The 27,992-nt window shown below is 50.7% G+C and overlaps 1 protein-coding gene across 1 annotated transcript; it reads right to left on the bottom strand.

The window, feature by feature from the left end:
* Positions 1–2: 2 nt before the first annotated feature.
* KDM6B (lysine demethylase 6B) lies at positions 3–27,765 on the bottom strand. Its single transcript, XM_027857042.1, is given in 29 exon segments — positions 3–1,472; positions 1,555–1,725; positions 1,821–1,947; positions 2,282–2,423; positions 2,508–2,695; positions 2,841–2,955; positions 4,428–4,576; positions 5,288–5,359; positions 5,727–5,788; positions 6,030–6,235; positions 7,142–7,247; positions 7,618–7,638; positions 7,640–7,745; positions 8,507–9,585; positions 9,587–9,685; positions 9,687–10,469; positions 10,471–10,620; positions 10,869–11,198; positions 11,522–11,677; positions 11,794–11,952; positions 12,075–12,167; positions 12,492–12,711; positions 13,073–13,171; positions 13,483–13,648; positions 13,727–13,873; positions 14,043–14,140; positions 14,326–14,417; positions 20,738–20,864; positions 27,678–27,765. Coding segments are annotated over 24 exon segments (4,791 nt in total). The 5' UTR covers positions 13,617–13,648; positions 13,727–13,873; positions 14,043–14,140; positions 14,326–14,417; positions 20,738–20,864; positions 27,678–27,765; the 3' UTR covers positions 3–1,448.
* Positions 27,766–27,992: the final 227 nt, after the last annotated feature.

Raw genomic sequence — 27,992 nt, 5'->3', positions numbered from 1 at the left:
CATTATCAAAACGGTTTTTTCTGCATTTATTTTTAATATTAATATTTTCACACAAATTCACCGAAAAGTAGGGGGTGGGGAATAGAGGCCTCTGCCCTGGGGCAGAGCAGCAGTGCAGTGAGGGGGGGGGCAAGGAGGGGTGGGAGGGCCCCCCTCAGCCAGAGGAGAAAAAAAGAAACAGCCAACAAAACTAAAACAAAATTCCAGATAGACAATCGCACAGAGATCATCACCCTCACTCCCCCAGGCTGTTTCATTTTAAAGTCCATGTTTTAAAAACTGGTGCCAGAGGGGGCATGGCCCAGAGGTCTTCCTTTTCCTCCATTCTTGTTCATTACATGTACAATAGCAAATTTCTGTTTCCACACCTACTCCTTCAGTACAGGAGCCACTCACTTGCCCTCTTGAAGGTCCAGGGAGGGAAGGGGGATGGGGGGGGGGGAAAGGGCCTGGCCCAAGAAAGTGCAGGAATCTGGGATTGGTGGGGGAGGAGGATGGGGTTTGAGCACCATGATAATAAGGCCAGAGCCTAGGGAAGATGGAGCATTGGGAAAAGAGACACAGTGGAACAGCTGGACATGGGGCTGGGGGGGGGGGGGGCCAGAAATGGACACAGGGAGATGGGAACACAGAGGAAGAGTGGGGCAGAGAGCAGTCTACTAAAACCCACTGCCCAGGAAGAGGGAGGATGGCACTGAAGGTGGTAATAAAGGGGATAAGGGGAAGATCCTGTTTCCCCAAAACTGAATAAATAGAGAGCAGGACTGTTATAAATTAAAAATGAAAATAGAAAATATAAATCATAACCAAGTGAACAAATAGAAGAGACAGACACGCATGGTTAGGGTGGGTCACAGGGAGCAACCAAAGTACAAAAGGGAAATCCTAGAAGATGTGGGATGGGGATAAAGCCCATACAAAGAGTCTTGTTAAAAACCTCACCCGCTCTGCCCTGCACATCCCCCACCCCCACCCCAGAGGACCACGACAGGAGTGAGGGAATTGGAACCCGTATCTGACCCCTCCATCATCATCCTCCCCAGAACCCCAGCACTCCTTTTATCTGTTACTACAAAGGCCAATGTTGGTGGGGGAAAGCAGGGGTCTGGCCAAGGCTGGATGGAGGGGTGGGGCTGGTGAGGAGGATCCTCTGGCCCCCACCCCTATCTTTTTTTTTAGAATTCTTTTTTCCCTCATTTTTTTAACAAAAACAAAACAAAAACAAAAAAGACCCCCCCCCAAACCTTTTCTGAATAAATTAAGTAAGGGAGGGGGAGCTGCCTGTGGGAGAGGGGTTCAGCCCTGCCCCCTCCCTCTCCAGGCTCTGGCTCCTCCCTCTCCCTGGGAAGGCCCCTACCCCAACCCCCAGGGTGTGGGGTGTGGGCTGTGCTGTGATGGCAGAAACTGGGCTGTGACATTTTCTCAGCCCTAGGAAGGGGTGTCCTGCCTCATCGGGAGTTGCTGGATCCAGCCTGTAGTGAAACAAAGATGAGGCAGCTGTTAGTAAGGAAAGGGCAGGAGATTGTTTGGGAGGCTCCAGCCCCAGGTACCCACCAGGGTGAAGGCGTCATAGGCCTGGGCCAGCTCCTCTGTCCTGTACTGCTCTAGCACTACGACCCCTTGTAGGCCTCCGCTGCGTCTCCGAGCACAGCTCTCACAGTGCACCAGGTATGTGTTTCGGCTCCCATTCTCACTTGTCACAAACAGGATGTTGAACACCTCCACCTGTGTGTGCATGGAGAAGTGAATGACAGTAGCCACGAAGAAGTTAAGGGAGATGGGAGGGAGGGGAAGGAGGAGGGGGAGGAAGATCTACTCACATCACACTCGTTGCAATAATAGGCAGGCTCATCCTTGACTCGGCCCTGGTAAGCAATCTTCTTTCCAGCCCTCACCAGGCTCTCCCGCTGCACCTGGCAATGCTTCATGGACTGCAGCAGACAGAATCTAGGGGTAGGGTGACAAGAGGCATAGAAACAAGTCCTTCTTCTCCTTCAAAGCCCAACTCCAGTGCAAACTACTACATGAAATCTTCCTTCTCTGATGTATTCCAGTTGCTCTCTTTAGAACTCTCCATGTTACTATGGCCTGGGCCTCTTTGATAACGTATACCACACAGAAGGTCAACTAACTACCTGAGCACAGCAGCAGTATTTGATTTACCCATGTATGCCCCTGAGCATCCTGGTACACAGAGAGAATGCAATCTGTTTGATGGTCCGACAAATAAGGTACAGCCAAGCACCACACCCCCATCACAGCAAATCTGTACCCTCCTCACTTGATCATCTTGAACAGGTCGGGATCACTGACTTTGACGGTTCGGGCAACGTTCCAGGACACATGGATCATGGGCACAATGGATTTGACATTCTTCACCTCATTCCATTCATAGCGCTCCAAAGCCAGCTGGTACTGATAGGCTAGGAGAAGGGGAAGGGGGTGACCCAGGGAGCCAGGCCCACTAGAACTCCAGTTCTTCAGCTCCCTGGCCCCCCAGCTCTCACCTGTGAGAGGCCCCACGTTCCAAGCAATGTTGTTGCACCAGCCTGTGGCCTGCACCCAGTGCACAGTGCCAGCATTAATCCATACCAGGTCCCCAGGCCGCTGAACAAAACGGTACACAGGGATGTTGGAGGCATAGAGGTCATCCAGGATTGGCCACCATGAGCCTGTCAGGTAGTCCACCCCATGCCTGCAGGAGAACACAGACTGTTGGAGGAAAAGAGGTCCATCCCATTGCTGGGAACGGTAGGGCAGGGAAAGCTGAGGGAAAGATGGATGGAAGGCCAGGGGAGGAAGAAGGGAAAAGAGGTAGGCTCTCTGGCCCTATACTGCACCTGTCACAGAAGGCACTGATGGTCTCCCAGTAGTGCTCATGAACTGCAAACCATTCACAGTCTCCAGGACCAATGTTGATGTTGACAGAGCAGAAATTGTTGTTTTCCTGGTGGCCTTTAGGGGGCAGCAGAGGACAACAATCACCCTGCTGGCTGTGAGCCAGGGCAATGGTACAGCCTCCTTCACCCCTCACAGGAGGAAGGCTCATTATTTCTACTTGATCATTAAGGATACTAAGTCAAGAGGCTACAAAATTCTCAGATTTAGAGCTGGAAAGGGCCTTGGAAAACACTTCATACAAACTCCTCATTTTACAGAGACAGCAGCCCTGGAAGGTTCAATGATTTCCCCCAGGTCATGCAGGCTCCTCAAAACTCTTAATTTTTGCACAGACCTGGTCTACTCCTGGAGTTTCATCTCTTCAGTGACCCTCCCAGCATTGCTTCTAGCGCAGGCTATAGCTCCCAACAACTGCATGATGGCCTCAATGATGTCATTCCTCACCCTGAGGGGTTGGGGGAGGGGTGCCTTTCTCATCACTGTCTTTCCCAGGGTCCCCCCACCTGAATAAAGCAATTGTTTATCAAATTCATATGCCACAAAACTAAGAGGAGTTGTTAATATTCTGGATGGTAAGAGTAAGGATCCAAAAATATCTATTAACAGGCTAAAACAATGATATGACTCTAAGATTTAATTCAATATGGAAACATGTAAAAGTCTGACACTTGAGTAAAAAAAAATTGATTTCATAAGCACAAGATAGGGAATCCATGGCTAGATGACAAATTATCTGAAAAACATCTGGGGATTTTAGTTCATCAAATCAAAATTTAGAGCTGGAATGGACCTCCCAAATTCACTGAATTCAGTCCCCTCATTTTATAGGAGGAAACCAAGGTCACAAAAAGTTCAGTGACATGCCCAGGGTCCCAAGTACCTGAGGCAAGACTTGAACAGAGGTCATCCTGTGTCTAGACCTCTCTCCAAGACAGGCTGACACCAGCCTCCAGTTGACCACAAGCACAATACCAATGAGCAACACGAAATGGCATGCCAGACAAAGGACCCATGCTGACCACGTCTGGAGACTGCCTTCACTTAGGGGCGTCACGTTTTGAGAAGAATATTGACAAGCCTGAAAGTTCATGCTACGTGAGGCCAAAGTGAAGGAAATGGGAATGTCAGATGTAGGGGGTCATGATAGCTATCTTCAGGTCTCTAAAGTGCTACCACGGGGAAAAGGTATTAAACTTAATTTGCTTGGCCCAAGAAACTGTAACAAGCAATATGAGGACATTTCAAAGGCAACTGTAGGATCACTTCAGACAAAGCTTCTAATAATTACAGCTATCCTAAAAGGAAACTGGCAGCCATGGAAAGAAATGTTTTCCCTTAACTGGAGATCTTCTTGCAGTAAAAGCTAGATACTATGTCAGAAGAGGCATTTTTGTCCACAAACGGACTAGACAGGCTCTCTGGGCCCTTCACTTTTCTTCTACAAATCGTTAGAAGATCTTAGGTTAGCCAACCCCACAGCAAACAAGGACTCTGGTCCTCCTACTGACTTCCCCAGACCAGGTTACCTGGTGTTCGACTGCCCGGAACCTTCATGTACAACTGGACTGTGTTCATGCCCAGGATTGTATGGCCCACATGGCTCAGCATATTTCCTGTTGATGTGACCCGCATGAAGGCAGGCAGCTTTAGCAGCTCTTGCAACTGGGGCTTCCACCTAAGGTCACACAAGAGGAAGAGACCCTAGATAAGGCCCAGAAAGAATTCTTTGTAATGCTGGGTCAACAGTGTCAGACTACAAAAGACTTAGTGCTTAGGTGCCTCCACATCTACTCTTAACCTTCATAATATTTTTGTCTTATAACCCTCGAATACTGATTTAGCACAGAATACTGCATATTATAGTTATCTACTTTTGTCTTATAATCCTATTGCACTGTGAGTTTCATGAGGAACAAGACTCATCTAAACTCTGGATGGTCAGTTTTGGGGAGCATATTGCTCTACCTATATGAGCATGTCCCAAATGTCTTAGTGCAGTTTAAAGCTTTACAAGAAAGGGAGAGGGAGGAAAAGAAGACGACAGAGAAAGAGTGGAGGGAGAGAAAGAGGAGAAAGGGAAGGAGGGAGATCCAGAGGTTCCTAGCCCACTAAATGATATTCTCAGATGGGAAAGTTAAAGGTCCATGGTGACACTGACCCCAACCCACTGCACTGCCCAAGGTCTGAGAAAGTGAGGATACAGAAAGAGTAACATCTCAAGGACTCTAACAGTCATGGCTTCTAACAGTATTTAGTTTTTTTTAAAATTACCTTCCTCCCAATGCAAACTCTTTGGTCCGTTACAGGTATTATGGTAAAGACAAGGATATTTCTAACCTGTCTTTGAAACCTATCAGCACCACTCTCCAACCACATTCCTACTCACCGCTTAGCATCCGACAGATCAATGTTGGTGCCAAATTTGATGATGTGATGAGTTTTTTGATCCGGGTTGTTGCTAATGCAAAGGAGGTGGGAAGAAAGGGGGGTAAATACTGATTAGTGTGAAGGACAGGGGAGGAAAGAGGGAGGAAAAAAAAGTGAGCCCTATCTTAAAGAGCAATTGTAAGGATCAACTGAGATAATCCACATAAAAGTACTTAAATATAACCAGATAGGAGCAGCTAGGTGACGCAGTGGATAGAGCACCGGCCCTGAAGTCAGGAGGACCTGAGTTCAAATCCGGCCTCAGACCAAACACTTGACACTTACTAGCTGTGTGACCTTAGGCAAGTCACTTAACCCAGATTGCCTAACAAAACAAAACAAAGCAAAAAAACATAGCCGGATTTTTTTTGTCCAAGATTAATAAAGAAGCTCAGTACCTGGGGGGTGTCTCAGTGGTGCTGTCCGGCTCCTCCGTCTCGTCTTCACTCTCTTTTTCCTCCTGCTCCCCACCCCCCAAGGATGGGAATCAAGCTCAGATCAGGCACTCCCTAAATCCCAGCCTCCAACTTGTTCCTGATCCCTCAATTCAATGTTCACTCCCAGCTACCAAGCCCAAAACTTAGTTCTTCTTTTATCTTACACTTCAGGCTTCCTCTCCTCCCACCCTCTTTAGGACCCACCTCTTTATTCTCCTCAGCCCCTCCCCCATATCTCTCCTCCTCCCTCCAGGTATCTCTTACCTGTAATGACTCCTGGAAGGAGGAGGCTTGGTACTGTGCATACTTGGCGATTGTAGTGTGAGAACGACTACTTTCACAGGGCCAGATCTGTCGTGTGCCTGAGAGGTCCCAGTTCTCATCTGATGGCTGCTGCACCTGGGTCCTTACCTCCACAGCATGTTCACCACTTGCCTCCACTAGGGTCTTTGTGGAAAACAGGCCCAAATCTGCATTGGGAAGGAATACGGAGGAAACCAAGATGATGAGGTGGTAGGAGCAGCACACACCTATGGACTCTCCCAAATGAAAAGGGACAGACCCAAGGACCTCTAAGAAAGGCAAAAAGCAGAACTGATTTTCAGTGACTCGAAATCCCTCCCCACCCCCATTCCCTGCCCAAGATGTAATAATCCATATAAGCAGTGTGGTTTTGTTTTTTGGTCTGATCTTCTGATTTCATGGAGGATGTTTCAACTTACCACCTAAGAAAATTATATGGAGCACTAAGACATTAAGTGATTGCCCAGGGTCACACAAGCATTATACTGTCAAGAGGCAACATTTAAACCCAGGTCTTCCTGATTCCAAAGCTGGCTTAGCTCTCTACTATACCACAGTGTTTCTCAATGAGTAGAGAAGTGAAAGATAAAACTCAGATCAGACTACAGTTCTTGTGAAAAGTCCTGGTGAAAAATTTGGTGGGGAATACATCCAAAATGTTTTTGTACCCTTTGGAGAACTTCCACAATCTCTACTCAACTCACATCTGATCATTAAGGAAAACTAAGTTGCCTGCAGAGACAGAGAGATTGCTTTTTCCACTATTTTAAGCTACTTGGACAGACAGAGATGACAAAAAAACCTGATTGCCAATTGAATGGAATGCATAACCACACCCATGCAAAAAAAGTCCTAGCTGTGCAAAATAAGTGCCATCTCCCCCAACAATCACAGTTTGGGCAAGCTCACCCACACTAAATATCCCCCAACTAAGGCACCAGCAAGCTCAGCTCAGATGTACACATCCTAGAGGGTAAGATGGCCATTAGCTTTCCCCAACTTTTTCAAAAATCCCTAAGACTCTGTTTTTCTCCCCCTCTCCTTGGCCTAGCCTAGCTCCTACAAGGACTCACTGAGCCGAAGAGAGCCAGCCAGGCCCCGGATCACTGTGATGGGATTCCTAGGATCTGTGCAGAACTGAAGCAGCACTGGGGAGAAGGCGTCCCGTTTGCTCTCCAACTGAAGACAGGAAAGGGAGTAAACGAGTAGAGAATCAATACAGTATCACTGTTAACAGGAAGCACCAAACAGGGAACCCTTAAGTTTAAACTCTATACACCCCCACCCTACCCAGGCAAACTTCCCATTCACAATATTGAAGCCCAGCGAAGGCTCCCACCTTCCCTTCCATCACCCTCTGAAAGGTAACCCACAGGGTTCCCATTTTGGTTCTCTTCAACAAGAGAGAAAGTGAAGCACTACGGATCCCAGTAATGCCTGGAATTAAGAGTCATCTCTTTAGATCTAACAGCAATCCTAAGGGCAGGCCCCTCTCCACCCTTTCACTCCACAGACACTTTCACAGGCACAGGGAAAGACGGAAACATACGTAGATGCTGGGTGTGGGGGGGGTTGAGTTTTTCCCTCGGCAGCTTCTCTTCAGAGTTGATCTGAGGCTTTACAGACTGGGTAGGTGATAGGTAGGACTCTCGAAACTTCCCCTTCACCTTTGCATTCCTGTGTAAAGACAAGCAAAAAACTGGTATGGTAAAGGGGTGAACCCACAATAACAGAAGCATCTGTCCGACGGAACTCCTCCTGATGTAGCTATTGAAGGAGAGACCAAAATCTCATTTACATGCTGACCATGATATCATAAATGGATCTATTATACACCAAAACCAATTAATACCACAGTATGATAAAGCTAGGGAACCTCCCCTGGAGTCCAGCTCTGAAACCTTGTCACTGTGATAATGTGCAAGTCACCTGAGCCTTTGTTTCCCCATATGTATAATGAGGCAATAATACATGAGCTATCTCCCTCAGAGGTCTGTTGTAAAACAAGCAAGTTCTTTAATGTAAGTTATTGCGATTTCATGTTGGTTTGCAAATCTATACATCTAGGGGACTACTTCCGTGCATCATTTCATAACATCCTGATTTGTCAATGCGTCATTTTAGGGATGTGAAGTTGTCTCTAAAGCATCAGAGTTGGTACAAACATGAGTGAGCTGGATAGAGCTTGCCTGTTTCACGTGACTGAGGGAGATCTATGTACCTGGCATAGCCTAAATAGGCCACTAGCGATCCCTTTTGTTCCTTCGACACTGCAATGGCTTATCCTTTCCCAGAAAGGCAGAGAACCCTTTTCCTGAAACCTAATCCTGGTATCTTAATGCAAGGAAAACCTGTCCCCTTACTCCCCCAGAGCAAATCAGCAACACAAGAGGTTACTCTGCTCCTTCTCTGAAAGATGGGGCCAGGGAGTGACTTACTTGCTGGCCCGTACCACATCGGCAGCACAGTGCCCAATGGTAAGGTCAGCCATACTCAGCCGCCGTTCTTCCACCTCAGAGGCCATGAATGTCTCCTTGTCACCACTCTCCACCTTGATAAGCCGAATCTTTAGTTCCTTGGGGGGTCCCTCACTCAAGGACCGGAGCTTCAGCATGTCGGCTGGACTCACACTGGGTAGGCCTGGAGTCTCTTCCCGGCCTTTATGCCGTGTCTCACCCCCCGCAGCTGGTGCTGGTGCAGGGGCAGGCGAGGGATGGAGCGGAGGAGGAGCAGTTGTAGCAGGCAGCACAGAAGTAGGCAGCTTGACTTTGGCAGCCCCACCAGCCTCAGGTTTGGCTTTCTCCCGCCCTTGGATTTCCTTGCTTTGCAGGTCCAGGTTTCCTAGCACCTGTCGGTTCTTCTCCTTGTGTGCCTTACCGTCCCGATGCCGACGTCCACCATCCTTACACGCTCGCCGGTGCCGCCGGTGTTCCTTCTCCTTCCTCTTGCCACTCCCAGGCCCAGCACCACTTTCTTCCTTGGGCCGTGGTAGAGGAGGTCGCTCCCCTCCACTTTCCACTGGCTCCCCTGAGCCCCTGCCCACCCTTTCCACCAGTGTCTCACAAGCCCGACTGATCTCTTCTAGTACCTCTGACTCAGAGCGGGGTGGGGGGAGTACAACCCCTAGCCGTGGTGGTGGTGGAAGTGACTGGGCTGGGGGAGGCCCGGATGGCTCCTCACCCCCTCCTTGCTCCTGGGCCCAGGGCCCGCTTGAGGTAGAAAATTGAGATGATGAAGAGACCTGCAGCTGCAGGGGGCACAGGAGGTTCGTGGCTGCCGTTGCAGGTGGGGTAGGGATAGCACCTGATTGGGGTGGGGGAGAATACTGAGAGGGAGAGGGCACAGCCTGGGCAACCCCTGCCCCAGACCCCTGATAAGAGTATTTCTGCCCATCCAGCACATTGGCCAGAGATTTTAGCAAAGTGGCTGGACTGGCTTGTGTTGATGGTGGTGGTGGTGGAGGTGGCGGCAGCGGCTGAAGGGGCGGGGGGAATTTTGCTAGCGGTGGAGGGGGGGGGCAACGCTGGTGGTGGCGTCTTCTCTTCCTTGTGGGGGAAAGAGGGCTGCACTGGGGCAAAGGGCTCCTTCAGGGGCGGTGGAGCCCCCCCCACTGGCCTCTCGCCGCTGCTGTTGCTCCTCCTCCTTTTGGATAGATTCATCTAGCATCTTCATGATGTTGGCTAGCCCATCAGGCAGGATCTTAAACTCCGCTGGCTCCTCAAATTGGTCCTCCAGGGGTGTTGAAGGAAAGTCAAACAGTCGAGGGCCCTGGCTGGGAAGCTCCCCACCACCTCCAGGGGGTTGGGGCTGCTGGGCATTGCTCAAGGGCCCAGGAGGTGGCCCCCGCCCCACCTCTGTGGTCTTTGGGAAGGAGACCCTGGGCCGGGGGCTCTCCGGGCGCCTGAAGCTTCCTGAGGTATTTTGGTGGCAGGGTGGGGTGGTAGCTTGGGGAATTGGGAGCGGTAAGGGAGTGACAGGAGGGGCTGGAGGGCTCAGGGAAGGGCTTGGGGGATGGGTATCTAGGCCCCGGGAAAGGAATGGGGGGGGGGGGAAGGGCACAGGCCCCACTTGGCTGCTGTTGCTGTTGCTGGTGGTGATGGTAGTGGGGGTGGTAGGGTTGGTGTGCGAATCCTGAGTGCCCACGGGGAAATGGGGTGACAGAGTCCCCAAGAAGCCCTCGTGGTGGGGGAGGGGGAGTGGTAGTGGAGGAGGAGGTAGGGGAGGTGGAGTGGGGCAAGGGCCCTTGGCTCCAAAGAGGAGCTCCTCCAAAGGATCCCCTTCTTCCCGACCCATAGCTCCAGCCCCTCTGCCTGCTTGGCAGGCAGGGCCCTCCAGCCACGAGGATGGGGGTGCTGGGTGGAGAAGACGGGGGCAGGGTGGTGGGGTGGTGGTGGGGCCGGGCAGGAGGGGGGGGGCCCGGTGGGAGAGGCAAGGGTGGGGCAGCGGCGGTGGGGGCAGGGGGGAAAGATTTCCGACTGCTATGTGCCGATGGCCCCAGGCGGCTCTGGTGGGAAGTGGCCTCTAGCCCTGGAGTTTGATAACAGTCAGAGCCCTGCAGAAAGAGAATGGGAGGAGGATGAGAACCAGCTCCTGGCTCTCAGAGACTCCCAAAGGGCTCTACTCCCTCTCCTGTCTGATCTCCCTGCTCTGAGCATCTCCCTCACTTTCTGTCTTTTCAGCTCTTACATCACCAGCTTCCTAGATATGAAAATGCTTTATCCTCTTTTTCTATTTTCTTTACATTCATTCAGAGTTTTACTCTTCCCCCAGATTCCATTTCCCTTCTCTTGTGTCACTCACAAGGCCTGGGCTCTGTTCTGTGCCCCGGAGGCCGGTGCTGCTGCTGCTGGTGGTAGTGGTGCCGGGGACGCCAGGGGGCCGGGAAGGGGCATAAGGCACGCAGGCGGTGGTTGCTGCTGGTGAAACGCTGGAGTCCATCCGCGACCTCTGAACTCTGCTCTCTCTAAGGTCACTTCCAGGGGAGTGGGGGACAGGTGGGCAGCCATGGCTCTCTGCTCCTGGGGGATGGGGGCCCAGAGGGGCCGTAGGGACTGACCGGTGGCCAGGGGGATGCGAAGCATAGGAAGGGGTTGGGTATGGAAATGGAAGGGGAACCGAGTGCCGCTGCTCCTGTTGAAAGTAAAAAAGCACAACTTGTGAGGAGACACAACTTAGGCAGGAATAGGGTCATGACTGGAGTCAATGAGCATGAAAAGGAACAGAGAAGATCATCATGTACTGTCAGAGACCTATAGTTAGGTAAATGGAGTCTTAGAAATACAGAAACTCACAGGATATCCAAAAACAGTGAAATGCTAAAATTCATAAAATTCAGACTGAACTGAACTGAAAGTGAAAGACTATATAGAGTAGAGCCCCCAAGACCGGAGTCTGACAGAACTCTGCAACTACTGAGAGTAGGTGTGGATCAGGAAGGTGAACAGATTGATTACCTGACGTTCTGGAGGGGCAGAGCCCTTGCACTCAGTGCCCCAGGCCTCTCCATGCAGTGGGCTCCATAGCCCTGGCTTGGATAGCTGGAAGGGGGAACTTGTAGCTAGGCCTGGCAGTGGAGGAGGCAGTGGTGGTAACCCTGGAGGAGGACCAGTCTGGAGAGAATAGAAGGAAATCAGGAGATTTAAGGGCACAGCCCAGAGGCTTTCCCCTAAGGCCCTGTAGTGCTCTGGACTATGTTCCTGTAGTCTGAATACTAAAGTGCCAATACCTGATCAGGGCCACAACCCCTCCTACGTTTGCCTCCAGGGCTAAGGCTCTCATCAGCAGGGCCAGGAGGAGCTACTGGGGGCACAGGCTGTACCACAGGAGTTTCTGCTGCTCGTTTCACTGGGGGACCCCCACGTTTTGTCCCATAGCTTCGCTTGTGCTAGGAGAAGGGAAGAGATCTTTCACCCACAACACTGTACAACAGGTCTGTTTTGCTTACCTCCACTCCACATTCATCCAGATCCCATCCATTACCTAAACAAGCTGTTCTCTTTCTCCTACCTCAAGGTGTAGAAGGTTCCACACTTGTTCAAGGGGTGGCAGAACCTTGGCCCGATGCTGAGAAGAGCCTGTGTGAAAGTTCCAGATCTGGGCCTAATCACAAGAGGAAACCAGACAATGGGAGGAGACCAAGAAGGCAGAACCATAAACTCAAGCCCTTCCCTTCACAACACATCTCCACACCTCTTTGTGAATTCTGTGCTAACTCTTCTCCTCTCCTGTCCACTTCTTCGTCCCAAAAGCAGGCAACCCAGACCTCTCAAGAAATGAAGAAAAACTTTCCCAATACAATCCCATTCCTTGCTTCCGAAATGGACAAAGTGCAAAATTCAGCTGTCCCTCCTTGAACCCAACATCATCTCTGTATCCCTATTCTTACCCTCAGCCATCATCTCCTAGGCTCCACAAAACCCTCACCTGCTGAAGCCGGCCAATACGGAGGCCTAGCTCCGCATAGCCACCCCCATATCGGGCTGCACTGTGATAACACCGCATGGCCTCCTCGCCATCTTGTTCCGATTCATAAAGCTGCCCCAATTGTTCCCACAGCCCTGGCTGGGCCGGGTCTCGAAGCAAGGCCTGAACCCAACCATGTAGGGATTCCAGCTTCCCATGCAGGGGTCGAGGATTGGGAGTCCTTGAGTGATGAAGAGAATATAAATGTCACTGTAAACCCAGGCTAAGTCCAATTATGTTCAACAGTCACTTTTCTCCCCTCCAAACTTCAATCCTCTCTAAATCCAAGTTTCTCTTTTTCTTATCCAGCAACTTCCTCTCCCTTCCAGAATCCAAACATTGATTGATCTCATCTCTCCCCTTCCAGCTCCCCCCCTTTTTCTTCCAAATTATTTTAAATTAATAAGCATTAAGTTTCTTTCCCTAACACTTTCCACCTCACCCTCCTTCTAGGAACTGACACACTAGCTCACATTCCAACCCTCCACCTCCTTCCAAAGAATAGGCTTCACTCTCCAAAATTTACTCCTTTCTACACTTACCCAGGGGGGTAGTAGGACTTGCTGGGGTACCCAATACTACTGCCATGGGCCGGGGGCAGGTGAGCTGGGAGTTGGGGCTGCCCAATGCTGGCAGAACACCTGGTGGGGTCACATAAGTCAAAGGTTGAGGGGTGGGGTGGCTGGGGTGTCCCTTGTTTGGGAGAGAAAAAAAGAGGTCAAGTAACAACTGAAGCTTATCAAGGACAGAAAAAAAATTAACGAGGAAAAGGACTCCAGTCAAATAAAGATAGAAAGAAAAGGTTGGTAACTAAACCACAGGTTCAGGATTGGAAGAAATGAGGCAAAGAGCTATGACAAAAAGAGAATGAAAGAGGGAAGAAAGACAACAAGTCCAGGATAGGGGAAACTGAATAAGGTATGAGAAGGAGGTGGTCTCAAGCTTCTCTCACCTGCCCCCTGGCAGCCATGCCCGGGGAGGAGGGTGAGGAGGACAAGAACTCCAGGTCCCAGTACAGCTCAGGCCCCCAAGGGTGAAGGGTTCCCGTGCAGCTCGGGCCCCCGGAGGGTCCACTGCCCGATGCATCCAGCCTAGGGGGGAAGGGAATAGATTTCTATCTAAAACTACACATATTCTCTGGAGGTCTAGGAACACCCCATAAACACCCAAACTCAACCTTCTTAGCACTCACTCACCAGGTCAGTGGTGGCCCCGGGAGCCCCTCAGATCAGGCTGGCCCCCCACCCTTGCCAGCCAGCTGAAGCTCCTCAGAGGCAGTGTTCTAGCTTCTGCCTCTGCAACCAGAGCCCTCCGTCTGTTCTCGGGGTTTGTCCCAGGTAACTCTGTAGAAAAAGGTCGGGAAAAAGAAAGAAAGAAAGGGGAAGAAAGAGAGGAGGGGAAAAGGGAAGAGAAAGAAGAAGAAGAGCTCATATCAGGGAGCAGGGACAGCAAAACCTGACTGCTGCCCTAAGTCCCTCCCTCCTCCCTCCCTTCCTCCGCCTCCCTACTTACAGAGTTCTCTGACTCCAGGAATCTATCCAATCACGGGGCGCACTCCCTCCCCTGAGAGCCAATCATCGCCTTGGTTGTCTGTCTGCCTCAGTAACAGCCTGCCAGGGACCAATGAAAAGCGGTTAGCTTGGTAGGGGGCACACACTGCAGCCAATGGGGCTTGGGTCAAAGAAGAAAGGGGGGGTGAGGGAGAAGAACAGGGAAGCTGGTCGGACAAGCTTAGCTGGGGGGGGTGTATGGTGACCCCTACATGACCCCGTTTCTCCCACGAAAGGGTCCCTACCATTCAACAATCACAAGTGTCTCTATCCTCGTCCTGAACTCCCCGCGATTCCTTTATGACCCCTTGTACTCTTACTCAGACACGCGGATACACTAGAACAGATCAGGCAAAGAGATCGGGGCAAACCAATTAGATCCTCAGAAAAGAGAAGCACAAACACATCAACACAGCGGAGCAGACCTTGAGACCAATGGCATTGGTAGCACGAGCCGCTCCCCCTTTGCCCCCCCGCGCCCCCCCCCCCCACCAACCGACAGCAGCCGGCTACCAGACAGAAACCAAAAAACACTCAGTATGTAACTCAACCTCCAACAAAAACAACCTGCCCCCAGCATCACTCCCAGAGTAGCAACAGCCTGGGCCCCAAACTTTCAAAGACTGTACACAACTATAATTCAAACTCTGGTTCCCAGATGTTCTCACCTTAATAACTGCTCTCCTAAGCCTTCAGACCCATTTCAAAAGCAGCCCTAAAACAGAGCTTTCCAAGCACCCAAAAATCCACTCCTCTTGAGATAACTCTAATCCTCTGCCCACTGACAACTAACACCTTAGCCTTTTCCTTCCCATTGTCTGACCGAGCAACATCACAGACATTTGATTATCATTCTCTAAATTTCTCCCCAATCCCAGAAACTGTCTGTCCCATTCCAATTCCCACAGCCTATTTATAAACTCTTCTAGTCTCTAACCTCCTGACTCCTTTGCAATAATCCCTTAACTGACCCGACTTCCTAAATCTTTTCTTTTCTGTCCCGTATTCCCTCTTAATGAGCACAGATCTTACCCCTATCTTCCAAATCTTCTTTCTAATCCCATCCTAGTACAGTCACGCACCCAGGTCCCGCGTGGCCCCTCTTTCACAGCTCGAATATCCTCTGTGCCCTTCCTCAGTAAGGTCCACGCGCTCCCCACGGCCCACGTGGCCCCCACCCCCCAACACGAGGGGGGGGGGGGTTTCGGGGGGTGCCCGGGGCGGGGGGACTTGCGCGGGGGGGGGGGGGGGGGGGGGAGAAAAAAGGGGGGGTGCAGAGGGTGGGCCGGTACTCGGTGACATCATCCTCCTCCTCTCACTCATACCCGCCCACTTCCTTAAAGAAGCCGAGGGCTTATTTTACTTTCTCCTTTAAATCGGAGCAGTCTCACTTGGGTCTCCCAAGCAACAACCACTCGGCTGGGGAGGGGGGGCAGAGAGGGATGACCGTCCACCCGTCCAGGCTCCCCGCCTCCAGACCTTTCCGGTCTTGTCTCATCACCTCCTTCAAAGGCAGGAGTCACCGAAGGGAAGGAAAGGGGCAGAGTGAGCTAGTTACTGCAGGGCAGGAAGCTGTGGGAGAGTTCAGGGCAAAGGTCTGGGGGCGGCTGGAAAGTTCATCTTTATGCATATGCCCGCACAGCAGGGAAATTTCCAACCCAGTCCAGAGACCAGCAGGGACTTCTGGTGAATTCAGCCTCCTCCTCCCCACACACAGAGAAGGCAAAAGAGCCTTCTTTAACTCTGCACTACAGCACAAGAACCTTCATCTCTACAGCCTGAAGGAAGAGCAGACTTAATTAGAAGAGTGAGACTATATCCTTTATTTATCGGCTGAGACCATGCTCAACATCTTAGTTTCTAAATCTAAGAGGACGCTCAGCCTTGGCCCAGTGGATAGAGTGAGAAAGACTTAGGGTCAAATCCCACCTCTTGAGTCCCTTTTATGGTGTGACCCTGGGCAAATCCCTTAACCTCACTGAGCCCCAGTTTCCTCATCTGTAAAATGAGAATAATAATACCTTCCTACCAAAGTGATCATGAGGCTCAAATGTGATAATGTTTGAAAACCTTAACAGACCTCACTTTCCTTAACTTAAATGAAAGGATTAGACTAGACTGCCTCTTAAGGCTCCCTTCCAGCTCTAGTTTCTATTATATAAATGTAAGTAAGCTACTACTACTACAACCCATATATGCAAAAGGATTTATGTTAAAGAGCTAACTAAACATATGCAAAGTATTATAGACTCTTTCTGAGGCTCCTCCTTCCTTGAATAAACAGAAACTGTTACTTTCTCTCCTACTTTCTCTCCCATCTGCTACATACACTTGAGCTAGCCACTGGGGGAGTCCCAAGAGTAAGAGAACCAGGAAAAGGGAAGCAGAGCCCCTGCCTGGGAAGTGGGACCTAGAAATGCTATGCTAGCTACCAGGAAATGTAGCTTCCCTTTTTCTGATGATGACACTTCTCCTCAGTCACTTCCCCTTTCCCACTGAGGCCTGACTCAGCTCTCCCCTAATAGGCAACATGTTTCACCAGTCATCTCTCTCATACTCCCACACTGCTATTTCTCCCAAAGATTCAGCCCTATAGACTCAGGTCACTGACTTCCAGCTCCTCCTCTTTACCCCCACCTCGACTCCTATTCTTTTACTGGGACTAAGGGGCCCTGTTCTCCATTTCTTCCTCTCTTCAGATACCCTCCCTGCTATGTCTGATTCAAACTTAGGGTGGGGGGAGTCTGAGTCACTAAGAAAGCCTCCCCCACATTCCCACTGACTCAGCCCCCACACCTCCCCACAGACACACATACACAAAGTCAGAGACAGACACAACCTCTCTGCCTACACACTCTCTCACAACTTAGAACCATGGAAAATCCCCTTCTCTTACTCCCTCATAGAAAATCCCTCCCACTCACCTGCTAGGCTAGCTGATATATACACCCAAACCATTTCCTTCACAAAAGCATACAATTGTGCCTCAACAATATACTTTCACCCCTACTTTTTCCTTTGGGACAAGGAAATGTCTTCCCTACTTTTTATTATACAAATGCGGTATACCTTAGAGTCTTGCCCTTCTCCCCATAATCAATCAGTTACCCCATCTTCTTGATGCTACCTCCACAATGTATCTCACATGCATTCCCTCAGTTCTACATTCAGTCACCATCTTAGTTCAGGTCCTCAACACCTTTTTCTAGACTATTTCAAAAGTCTTCTAATTGGCCTTCCTACTTTCAGTCTCAGCTGTAATCTAAACACAGTGCCCAAATAATCTTCTAAAAGTACAAATCTGACCATATTACTCTACCATTCAAATATATTCTTGCTAAGATAAAATACAAAATTCTCACATTGGCCTTTAAAGGCCTCCCCAGTATAGCTACTAGCCATTATTTTCCACTCTTATTTCATTACTTCCTTCCATATATCCTCTGGCCTAGCCTGTTAGCAAAAGCTATTTCCTGGGTCTTAAATGTACTCCCTTCAAACCTCTACCTAGAAGAATCCCTAACTTCCTTCAAAAATAGACCCATGTTCCATCTCCTTCTAACACAAGACATTTCCTGATATCTGTTCCAAGCCCTTAGTTGCTAGTTGCTCTCTATTACTTTGTAATAGTATATTTTTTCCCAGGGGGATGTAAACTTCTTTTTTGTTGTTTGTATTGGTGTTGCCTAGCGCACACACAGTAGGTCTTTTAATAAATGCTTGCTGAATTGAATTTTGGGAGAAGAACCCCACTACTACTGTGACTTTGATGAAGGCTACAGCCCCTCTCTACAAGTCAATACTAGGTCTTCTAGAGTGTCTAGAAAATATTTTATTCTGCAGCCAACTGGGTTATGACTATCTGAACCTAGCCAGGTAGCTCCTTGGGCCATAGGCTCCAAGGTCCAACAGGTATATATTTCAGTTTGGTAAGACCTAACATAACTAATAGTCATCTAAAACCTATGGTCACCTGCACATCGTAAGAAAATATAAGGCATATCTTTCAGGGATAAAGGCACTTATCTCTTTGTTGGGCACCCTAGTAGTCAGAGACTCCAGACCAAATCAAGAGAAAGTCACAAAGGGGTACCTCTCAAAGGGTTAATTCTTTCCTAGGTTAGGCCCTGCCCTCTTCATCCGGGTTTTCCCAGCCTAGCCTGGCTCCACCCCTCCATCCGGGCATTGGACTTTAATACTTTAACTCCCCCTTCCCCGAATGGAGACAATATCAGACATGCCAACATAACCTCAACCATTCTGTTTATTCAGATTGAGAAAGAGTCCCCAACACTACAAGACTAATTCAACCCCACAGGGTGTAAACACATACACACTCATTACCCAGAGCACTTACATACACAAACTCATTCAGTACCCAGACAAGTAGAAACAGAACCCTATAAAGACAAGGTTTTATAGGACAGTATATACAGACACATGTAAGCAAGTATAAAAACTCACCAAAGTACCCAATCCCAGGCCACCTGCCCCATTCAACTTGATTTGCTTTCATACTTTCTCGGCTTCTCATTGTCCCTCATTGCCATGTTAAAGCATGGCAGGGGTTGGCAGGGGTTAAGCATTATGCCTGGGGGGTGGGGTGGGAGAGAAGGAAGACTGGATTGGGGGGGGTGTATAGGAATGGCCCCTTGAGGCTCTTCTGTGACTCAACCCAACCAGACTAGGATTTATTTAAAGGGCTGGTCACCAGGATTCCCTTTCCAGTCTGCCCCACCCCTGCATGATGTAGGGGGAGGGGGAACCTGAGTGACTGAATCTGGAGTATAAAACTGTGACCAAGTGCTGGCCCAGGCAAGCTGTGGGTGGCACAGTATGTCTCTGACTCTATCTGACTGGTATCTGTGTTGGCCCATGTTTCTAACACTGCCTGTCTCTGTTTCTATACGCACCTGCATATGTCAGGTGCTATGCTAGGAGTCAAGACTCCCTAAACACATTTGTTTTCTATTCATCACTCCCTCTTTCCCCCTTATTTGTGGAATTGTCTCTGCCTGTCTTATTCTGTGTATTCTCTCACTTTCTCCTTCAATCTGCAAATGCCTGACCTATTTTGTTGTACTCTCATCTCACATCCATTTGCATGTCAGTTTGTGGTAGGAGTACACTTACCTTTGTATGCAAGGCAAAGTATACATCTGACACATAGACTGCCTATTCTCATTTCTAGCCTGTATATTAATGATGACACCTTATCAGAATCATAGAAGGCTTGCTGCCTTACTGTATTTTAGTTCAGGATGTCTATTTACCCCTACCAAATATCTCTAAAACTCAACCCAAGCCTCTACTCCCTTTTCCCACCCCTGACTTCAGTTGGCTTAGGCCCCAATCCACTGACCAAAAGTAAGTCCATTTACTTTAGTAGTAAAGTCCAGTCTACGTTAGCTCTATCTCCTTCAAGCTGCTATGGTACAATGGAAAGAGTGGCTTTGGAATCTGAAAACCTTACTACCGATGTGAACCTGGGCAAGTCACTCAACTAACTTGGCAGGGCCTGAGATTCCTTGATATAAAATGAGGGAGTTAGCCTAGATAACCTCTAAACTTCCTGAACATAATTCACTGGATCTGTCTGTCCCCTATGTTTCACTCCACCTTACTGCTTCAGTAGAATGTAAGCTCTGTAAAAGCAGATACTCTTTTCATTCTTGTCTTTATCCCCAGGGCTACCACAATATCTATAGGGCATATAGTATGTGCTTTAAAAATGCTGGTTGAATTTCATTGCCCCTCATGCTAGCTCTCAGCTCTCCTTCACTCCTTCTAAACAGGAATGTGGTTGTCTCAAGGATCAGAAGCAGAATTTGAGTGTGAGATGGGAAACTTTGGTAGTGGGTATCCTTGGAGATGAAGCTGGTACAGTTATTGAACAGAGCTAGATATGCTGTCTTTCCCTCCTTCCTATTCCTGAGGAAAAACAGGAGACTAGGAGCTGGTTTTTAAGTATTGTAATAAGTGAGAAGAGAGAGGCAGGGACAATAAAATAAAGCCTCAAGACAGAGAGAGCTAAGAGAGTAGGAAGATGGTGATAGTATATCATCTTAACTTAAATGAAAGGAAGGGAAGCCTTAGCTAAGGAAGTTCTAGGAGTAGGGTGGAGAAGGGAGTTCTTAAAAAAGAAAAGACAGGATAAATGAGAATCTAGGGAGGTATTCCTGGAGTTGTCATAGTAACAGTAAAGTTGTTCATGGCAAAAATCCTATTATCTCCCCTCCCTGTCTATCGTAATGTATCTACCTCTTTACAAACTCCATTCAGTCCTCTCCTCACCCAAAGTCAAAGTTATCCACCAACAACTTTATAGAGCAAAAGGGTTAATATACTCCCCTCCCATGCACCTTCAGCTTTCACCATCTCTTCCATATACCATCCATTTTGCCAGCTTTAGCAGAATGGAGATTAAGCCATACCATTCAAGGGAAATAGATGTAGGGGGTTATCCAATGTCTATGAAAGTGGGCTGAATTAGCTCAGGAAGCAAGCTAGGAAGTATACACATATATATACATCAAGTGAACCTCACAAGAGGGGATACAGGGAAGCAATAAACCAAAAAGACCAAACCATTCTTGTTATGTATGATGTATGCATGTATGTGTATATGAAGAAGAGACCCATGGGGGTAGGACTTACCAACTGGAGCTCAGCACACCTCTCTCATTGGCACCAGTGCCCCTGTAGATGGGATATAGCAGGCAGGAGAGAGATGGGTGGCACTATGGGGCTGTCATGGTTGTTTTTTTTTGGGGGGGGGGGGAACCTGTAGAAGAGAAAAAGATGTTAGGAATGGAAAGTCCCAACCAGAAAGCCTCCCTTTGTCCACTTTCCCCAACCACTCACAGAACCCGGCTGGGGTGAAAGAACAGGAAGAATCTGTTTCCATGGCAACTAGAAAAAGCCATTCCTCTGCTCAGACACCCCCTCCCCCCACCAGGTCTGCCCTAGGTTGGTGGGACCTCTTCCCATTTCCTAGGACCAGCCTGCTATCCAGTCTGACATCCCTCCCTAAGTAAGAACAGCGGCTGACAGGGTAAGGGGCATGTGACAAGCGGGTCCTGACTATAAGGTCCTCAGACAGCTCCTGGTTTCAAAGGAAATCTAAGTCCAATTCCATCCCCAAGCCCTTCTTCCCAGGGCTCTACCCTCCTCTAATCAGCCTAACTTCATACTCCATGAAGCCTAAACTGGGATGTCCCGGGGTTTTGCCCCTCCCCCAGTTACTGCCTCCACCCAGTCTTATCTAGCAACCAGATGGCCAACTCCACCCTCTGGACTCTGCCCCCTCCCCTCCCCTCTTCTTCCCCCAAGGCCAGGCAGGTCCCAGCTAAAACAGAGGTGGCTGGACAGGCTGAACAGGACCAGAAGGGGAGGAGCCAAGGACTCCCCTTCCTGCCTGGTATATGGAGGGGGCCTCTGGCCCTATATAGGCCCCTGCTCAAGAATTATGAGGGGAAAATAAGGGTGAAGGACTCCCCATCAAGGTCACACACTGTTTCCCCATCACTTCCTTCCTCTAATAAATGAACAGGAAAGGGGACAGAGGGCTCTCTTCTACAAAGTGTCTCATCCATCAGGGGTCCTATCCCTCCAGCACTCATTCCCTTCCCAGGAATGATGTTCAAGCCATGCCCCATCTCAACTCCTTCAAGAATTCAGATCTATAACCATCCCAAAGTCTCACAAGATCAGTTCTCTACACTTCTCCTATTAGAAACCTATGTCCTGCCCATTCTTGCTCCTCTCTCCAGAGACCCAGGCCTCTGGCCCCCCAGTCTCCATGATGCAATCTGTTGTAAACCACAGTGGCTGCTGATGACACTCCTTCCTAAGGAGTTGTTATTCCTAACCCACCAAAAGTCCTCTACATGATGAGTAGGCTGGGGAGATAGGGCAGCAAACTTTTTTGCTGATAAAGGGGGTTTGTAGGGGTCCAGGTGGTCCCCACTCGGAGGTAGGTAGTGCCACTTGAGAGGGGCAAACAGGATGCAAGGAAGAGAGCAAAGCTAAGAGGGTCAGGTTAGAGTTCAAGTGAAGGTCTAGGAAAAGGGTCAGCAAATATTAATAACTCACAAAATTTGCAAAAGACTTTTCCTCAATCCTATAAAGTTGGTAGTGCAAATATGACTATCCACATTTTTAAAAATGAGGCACTGAGAGGTTAAGCGATTTGCCTATGATCACACAGCAAGTGCTGGAAGGCAGGATTCAAACCCAGGTCTCCACATGCCAAGCATGGCACTCTCAACCCTCTACCCCACTCTAGCACCACAACCTTAATCCCTCATTAGCCCTGGCCCAGAGCTGGAGACTGTAATTCATCTGCCCAACAGCTGGGTTGGGGGGGGGGGGTAGCGGGGAAGGGGGGGGGGGAGACAAGGGGAGGGGCTGGCTCTCTAGTGCCTAGCCCCAGAACAACAAAAGGGGAAGGCAAGGGGCTCCTTTAACTTCCCTAGGTAGTGCCCCCAGGACAGAAGCAGACTTCTACTTTTTTCTATGCTCTTTTCCTCAAACTCCTGCTCTCTGTCATTCAAGTTTCCAGTGACCATCACCACGGGTCCTACAATACAGGATTAGGATATGGAGTACAGGAAGAAATCCCAAACTACCACCCCCCCCACCAGACTGGGCTGACTGCCAGAGCTGCAGGGGGGCCCCCTTCCTCAGGCCCCTGTTTCTACCAAAGCATTCTTCTTCTCTACCTTGCTAGCCAATCCGCTTTCACCAGGTCCCCCAAAATAACCCCCCTTCAACCCTAGACTGACTCCCTTAGGACCATGATTACTGTATCCTACCACTGTTCCCTTCAATCAATGAAAGGTGGAAGTCACTAACTACACTGATGTCCCTTTTAAATTATCATTCTAACCCTAGACATTTGGGGCTATTCCTCTTCCCTGTGTATTTAAAAGGACATCATAGTGCAACAACCTCCATACACACTCATGTTAACAGAGTCCCCCCCCATACATGACTTTATGAGAACCAGCCCCCAGAGCCACAGACAGTCCCCATCCACCCCCTCTAAATGCCCCCTCCCCAATTCCGGTTCCCTCCCCCAGTGGCTGCCAGGAGAAAGGGGTTCAGGGTTGGAGGGACTGGGAACTGGGGAAAATGAGGAAACGGCTAAGGTCTTCTTCCACAGGAAGGACAGATGGACACCTGGGGGAACATCAGAGGTGGAGGAGGCAGAACCGCGAGAGGGAGGGAGATATTGGTAGAAGGAAGCTGGAGAAGAGACCGGGAACCTGGGCGAGAGTCGGGTAGAGGTGAAGTGGGGGAGGGGGAGGTTTAAGCACAAGAAGATCAATGGTGGGGGGAGAAGGGGGAGTCTACACGGAGAGGCAGAGACACCAGAGGCAGACAAGGGGAAGACAGGGCAAAATGGAGAGATAAAAGGAGAGACTGGGGGGGGGGGAGACAGAAAAAGGTGAGGGAGGGAAAAAGAGTCAATGGGGAGAGAGTGAGAAATAAAGCAAGAATCCGATAGGAACCATAGGTGGTGGTTGGGGGAGCCGGGCCGGGGGTTACCTGCTGGGTGTCTGTCCCCCGGCGGTGCCCCCGAGTCCGGGTAGGGAGGGGGGAGCAGCGGAAGGGGGGGGGAAGCGGGGACTGGGGGGGCGGGGGGAGACGATCCCTCCTCTGCCTCCTGGGCCTGTCCCCGGCTCTTGCGGCCTCTGCCTCCCTCCCTCCTCCTCCCAGTCCCTGAGTCCCGGAGTCAAACAAAGAACTGTAGCAGGCTCTCCCCAACCCCCTCCCTCCCTCCCTCCCTCCTCCTCCTCCTCCTCCTCCTCCTCCTCCCCCCTCTCCCTCCCTCCCCACCAGGCTCCCTCCTCCTCCCTTCCGGTCTCTTCCTTCAGCAACCCGCCCCCCCCCACGCCCCTTTAGCTGTTCCCTCTCCATCCACCCCCCAACCTTTTATACACCCTTCAGTCCCCGTCCCCCCTCCCCCTAATGAAAAAATATGGAAGGAAGTCCCCTTGCAGAATTAAAAGGCTCTAGAAAACAACATGGGCGAGAGATCCCCTGAAAAACTGAAAGCTACAATACAATTGCCTTCCCTTTCTAGTGAAATAGCCCGAGTTGCTTCTTCCCCAAGAGGGCAAAAGCCTAAAAAGGGGGAGCAGTAAGACTATAACCAAACCTCCTATCAAATGAAGAGACCAGAGTTGTTGAAGCTTACCATCACCACCAAATTAACACAAGCTCTCCACCTCCCTCCTCTCACCCCGCCCCCCCAATTCCCAAGCTTCGGGGGAATGGGAAGCTGGTCTGTCCACCAGAATAATGGCATGAGCCAATTTTAAACCTGCCCCTCCCCCACTTTTCAGCCCAGGATGCAAATACCTGCCCAACAGCAGCCTCCAGCTGTCAAAGTCCTCTCAGTCCTTCTCCCCATGAAAGTGAAATGTGTAAACCGATCGCCCCCCCCCAAATTAAAGGCATGAGTTTTGAGTCTTATACATTATTCCTCCACCCACTCCCATAGACATTGTGGGGGGGAGGTGTTGTTAGCGACGTGGGAGACAGCATGAGTTGTGTATGGTGGTGGGATATTCATTACTCCTTAAAAAAAAAAGATAATTGTGTGGGTTACATACTCCTCTACTTCCCCCGTCACTAACAACACCTCCCCCCCACAATGTCTATGGGAGTGGGTGGAGGAATAATGTATAAGACTCAAAACTCATGCCTTTAATTTGGGGGGGGGAGGTGTTGTTAGTGACGGGGGAAGTAGAGGAGTATGTAACCCACACAATTATCTTTTTTTTTAAGGAGTAATGAATATCCCACCACCATACACAACTCATGCTGTCTCCCACGTCGCTCCCTCAGGAGGCAACAGAAAAGGGAAAGAGGAGGGGAATGGCAGACTCGTGGGAGGAAAGAGTCTAGGTAAGTGGGGTGGAATTTCACATCCCATATGGATGAACCAAGTCTGGGGCTACTCACCACACCCTACACCCCCCCCCAAAAAAATCCAGTCCAGGATTTCCCACCTGCAGGACACTAGAGTAGGGAAGGGAAAGAGGTAACAACGGATCTCAACTGGACTCTGAGTGGGGGAGGAGGCCACAGTGCCTAGCAACCACCCCCAGGCACGTGCACTAATGACGTCATCTCTACCACCTCTGACACCAACCTCTGACCCCTAGCTACAGGGGGGAAGAAGGGGGTGAGCAAGCATCAGGAGAAATAGCCTTAGGAATTCTGGGAAGCCAAGTAGGGGGGCCATGTCCAAACAGGCTTCATTCCTAGGTCTTAAACCTCAATTCCCCTTATTTCTCTGAAGGATCTTGGTTTTCGCGCTTTAGAAGCTGAATTTTCTCCCTAATCCCTCGGAGATCTATCCCTGGCAGGAAATAAAGAGGTTAGAGGAGCGAAAAGTCGGGGTCAGTCTGGCAGTGTGCATATAGGGGCTCTTCCCCACCACTGAAGGATTTCCACAGCCCCATCACTGTCCTGGCTGTCCCCAGCATCCTAACACTCCCCCTCCTCCTCCATTCCAGGGCGGAGTCTCCAGAGTTGAAATCAGGATAAGGCAAGAGGGAGAGTTATATAATCAAGAGAGGCAGAGAAAAGAAAAGGGACAGACACCAGGAAACAAACAGAATGACACAGATTCAGAAAGCCAACTACTTGAAGAGGCATTAAAAAAGGACACTGAAATATTGAAAAAAAGTATGGGTAAAAAAGCAAACTAAAGACTTTAAACAAAGGAGTAAGATTGTAGGAAAGGGCAGAGACGATGGCGGGAGGGGGTGGACAGACCGGACTGAGTATTCTTACAGGTTCTTGCCTTCCAAGTGGGCTACAGGAAATCTAGCTCACAGCTTCCAATCTGTATGTCCTACTTTCCAACTTCCTTTCCCTCAGACCTCATCCCCACTCCAGATTCTGCCAGTGAAAACCAGGGAGATTCTAATCGCCCCCGGGGAAGGAAGCCAAGGCTTCTGGAGGCCCAGAGGAAGGAATAGCAGCAAGACTCCTTACTTAACAGATGGAGCAGGAAACCACAGCTCCACCCAGTACCACCTGGGATCGGAGGGTGCCAGCTGGGGTGGGAACCCAGGTAGCCTAGCCTGTTCTTTCTCCCAATCCCGAAACTTCAGAGTAGGGATTACTGACTTGCAAACAAAGTCTCCAGTAGACATTCCGAACTGGAGCCCCAGGGAGTGTCTGCTAGGAAGCCCAGTTATTGCGGGGCATGAAACGTGAAAGAAGCGGGAGTAAAGCCCCGGAAGGTTTGCAAAGACACATAGCAGGGCCTGGATATCGGTCAACTCGCCGCGCAGGCGCAAGAAGGTAACGAGACGCGTGCGGGGGGGATGGGGGGAGGAGAAGATGTGAGCGTGTGGGAGTGCACGTGCAGGTCTGAAGCAGCTGCTCAGAGCTTCCTCTAATCCCCAGCCCCCTCAGCTCTTTCTCTACCCCATCCCTTCTTCCCCCCCTCCCACCATCCTCAGGCCGCAACCCCCTTCCAAGCCATTGGCGGTCTTCTGGTGACGTCATCAGCATGTCCTTAACCGGATTGGGCGGCTGGGACAGTTCGAGAATCCGACTCCCGACTCTGCCTCCAGTTACTCTAGCAACAAGGCAAGCCATAGTGGAAGAGGAGGAAGACGTGGGCACGATCCAGAGACGGGAGTCCCGCCGTGGCCCCGCCCCCCCGAGAAGGGGTAGTTTACTCCTCCTAGCCAAAACACATGGGGAGTGAGGCCTTTAGGAGTACGTTCGTTTCTCCCAGTTTCCATGCCTTCGGCTCTCTCTATAAGGACCTGGCCTCTACTCCTTCTCCCCTACGTCCAAACCACCTCCACCACAAGCCACCCTTGACCGGAAGTTGTTCTTGTTTGCTAGCAAGCAGCCTGCCTTTCGCAAGCCCCGGCACCCGGCGCTCCTGGTTGTTACAAGTGGAGGACGGCGTTACGATCCTTTGACTCGCTTCATCACTTCCACCCTCCCACTTTTTTACTGTTCAGGAGGGGCTCGCACTGACGTGAAGTCCCTTCCCCCGAGCGCCTTGAGCCCACACTTTTAGAACCCAGGGAGAAATCGGCTGCTGCTCCAGCCGCCAGCCAGCCCCGCCTCCCAGAAACAGGAACGCGCACCGCCCTCGCCCCCTGGTGGCTGAACTGGGGAAGTGCCACCCCCGGCATGGGGCGGGGGCGAGAAGGCCGAGATGTTGCAGATGGGTTAGAACAGGAGGGAGGGGGACACTACCACCGCCTGATCGGACCCCAAAGACTCCAACCGACACACCCTGACCAGTCCACTTTTTCCCTTTGACCCCAACCACCGCACTGAGGCCGCGCCCCGCCCCCTCTCCGGGACACGCACTCAAACACCGAGAACTAAGCGACTTCTCAGCCCTCTCCTTAGTGCGGCCTCCCTGGACCCCGGGAGACCGGCACCGTGACCCGGCCACTTGCCGTACTTGCCTGTACCCTCCCGAGGGGTACAGGTGCCCAGAGCCCCGCGGCTCCTTTCCCGGGATCCGGCAGTGCGGTCCGCCCCGCCCCCCTGCGTGGAGACGGTTTCCCGCTCTCCAGGCTCCCGCTAAGCTCCCCGTTACCTGGTTCTGGGGGTTCCAGGTGTCCCGGCTCCCCGTGGACCCCCAGGGGGTCGGGAGGCCCCCCCCACCCCGGCCCGGGCTGGGGGGGCCGCTCCGCCCCGTGGCGCAGTTGGATTTTCCAACACAAACACCCGCCCCTGCCCGCCCACGGCCCCGCCCAAGCCCCATCCCGGTCCCGGCCTAAGCCCCTATGCCCAGCGCTCCCGGCTCGGGCCCCGCCCCTTTCCTGCCTTGTATCCGCCCCTCCCCGGCCTCGTACCTAACCGCGTCCAACTCGGTCTCCACCTCCTCCACCCCCAGCCCCGCCCCTTCCTG

The sequence above is a fragment of the Vombatus ursinus genome, unplaced genomic scaffold (genome assembly GCF_900497805.2).
Source record: "Vombatus ursinus unplaced genomic scaffold, bare-nosed wombat genome assembly UNPS02011916.1, whole genome shotgun sequence".
NCBI lineage: Eukaryota > Metazoa > Chordata > Mammalia > Diprotodontia > Vombatidae > Vombatus > Vombatus ursinus.
This window is presented reverse-complemented; position numbering and strand designations above follow the sequence as displayed.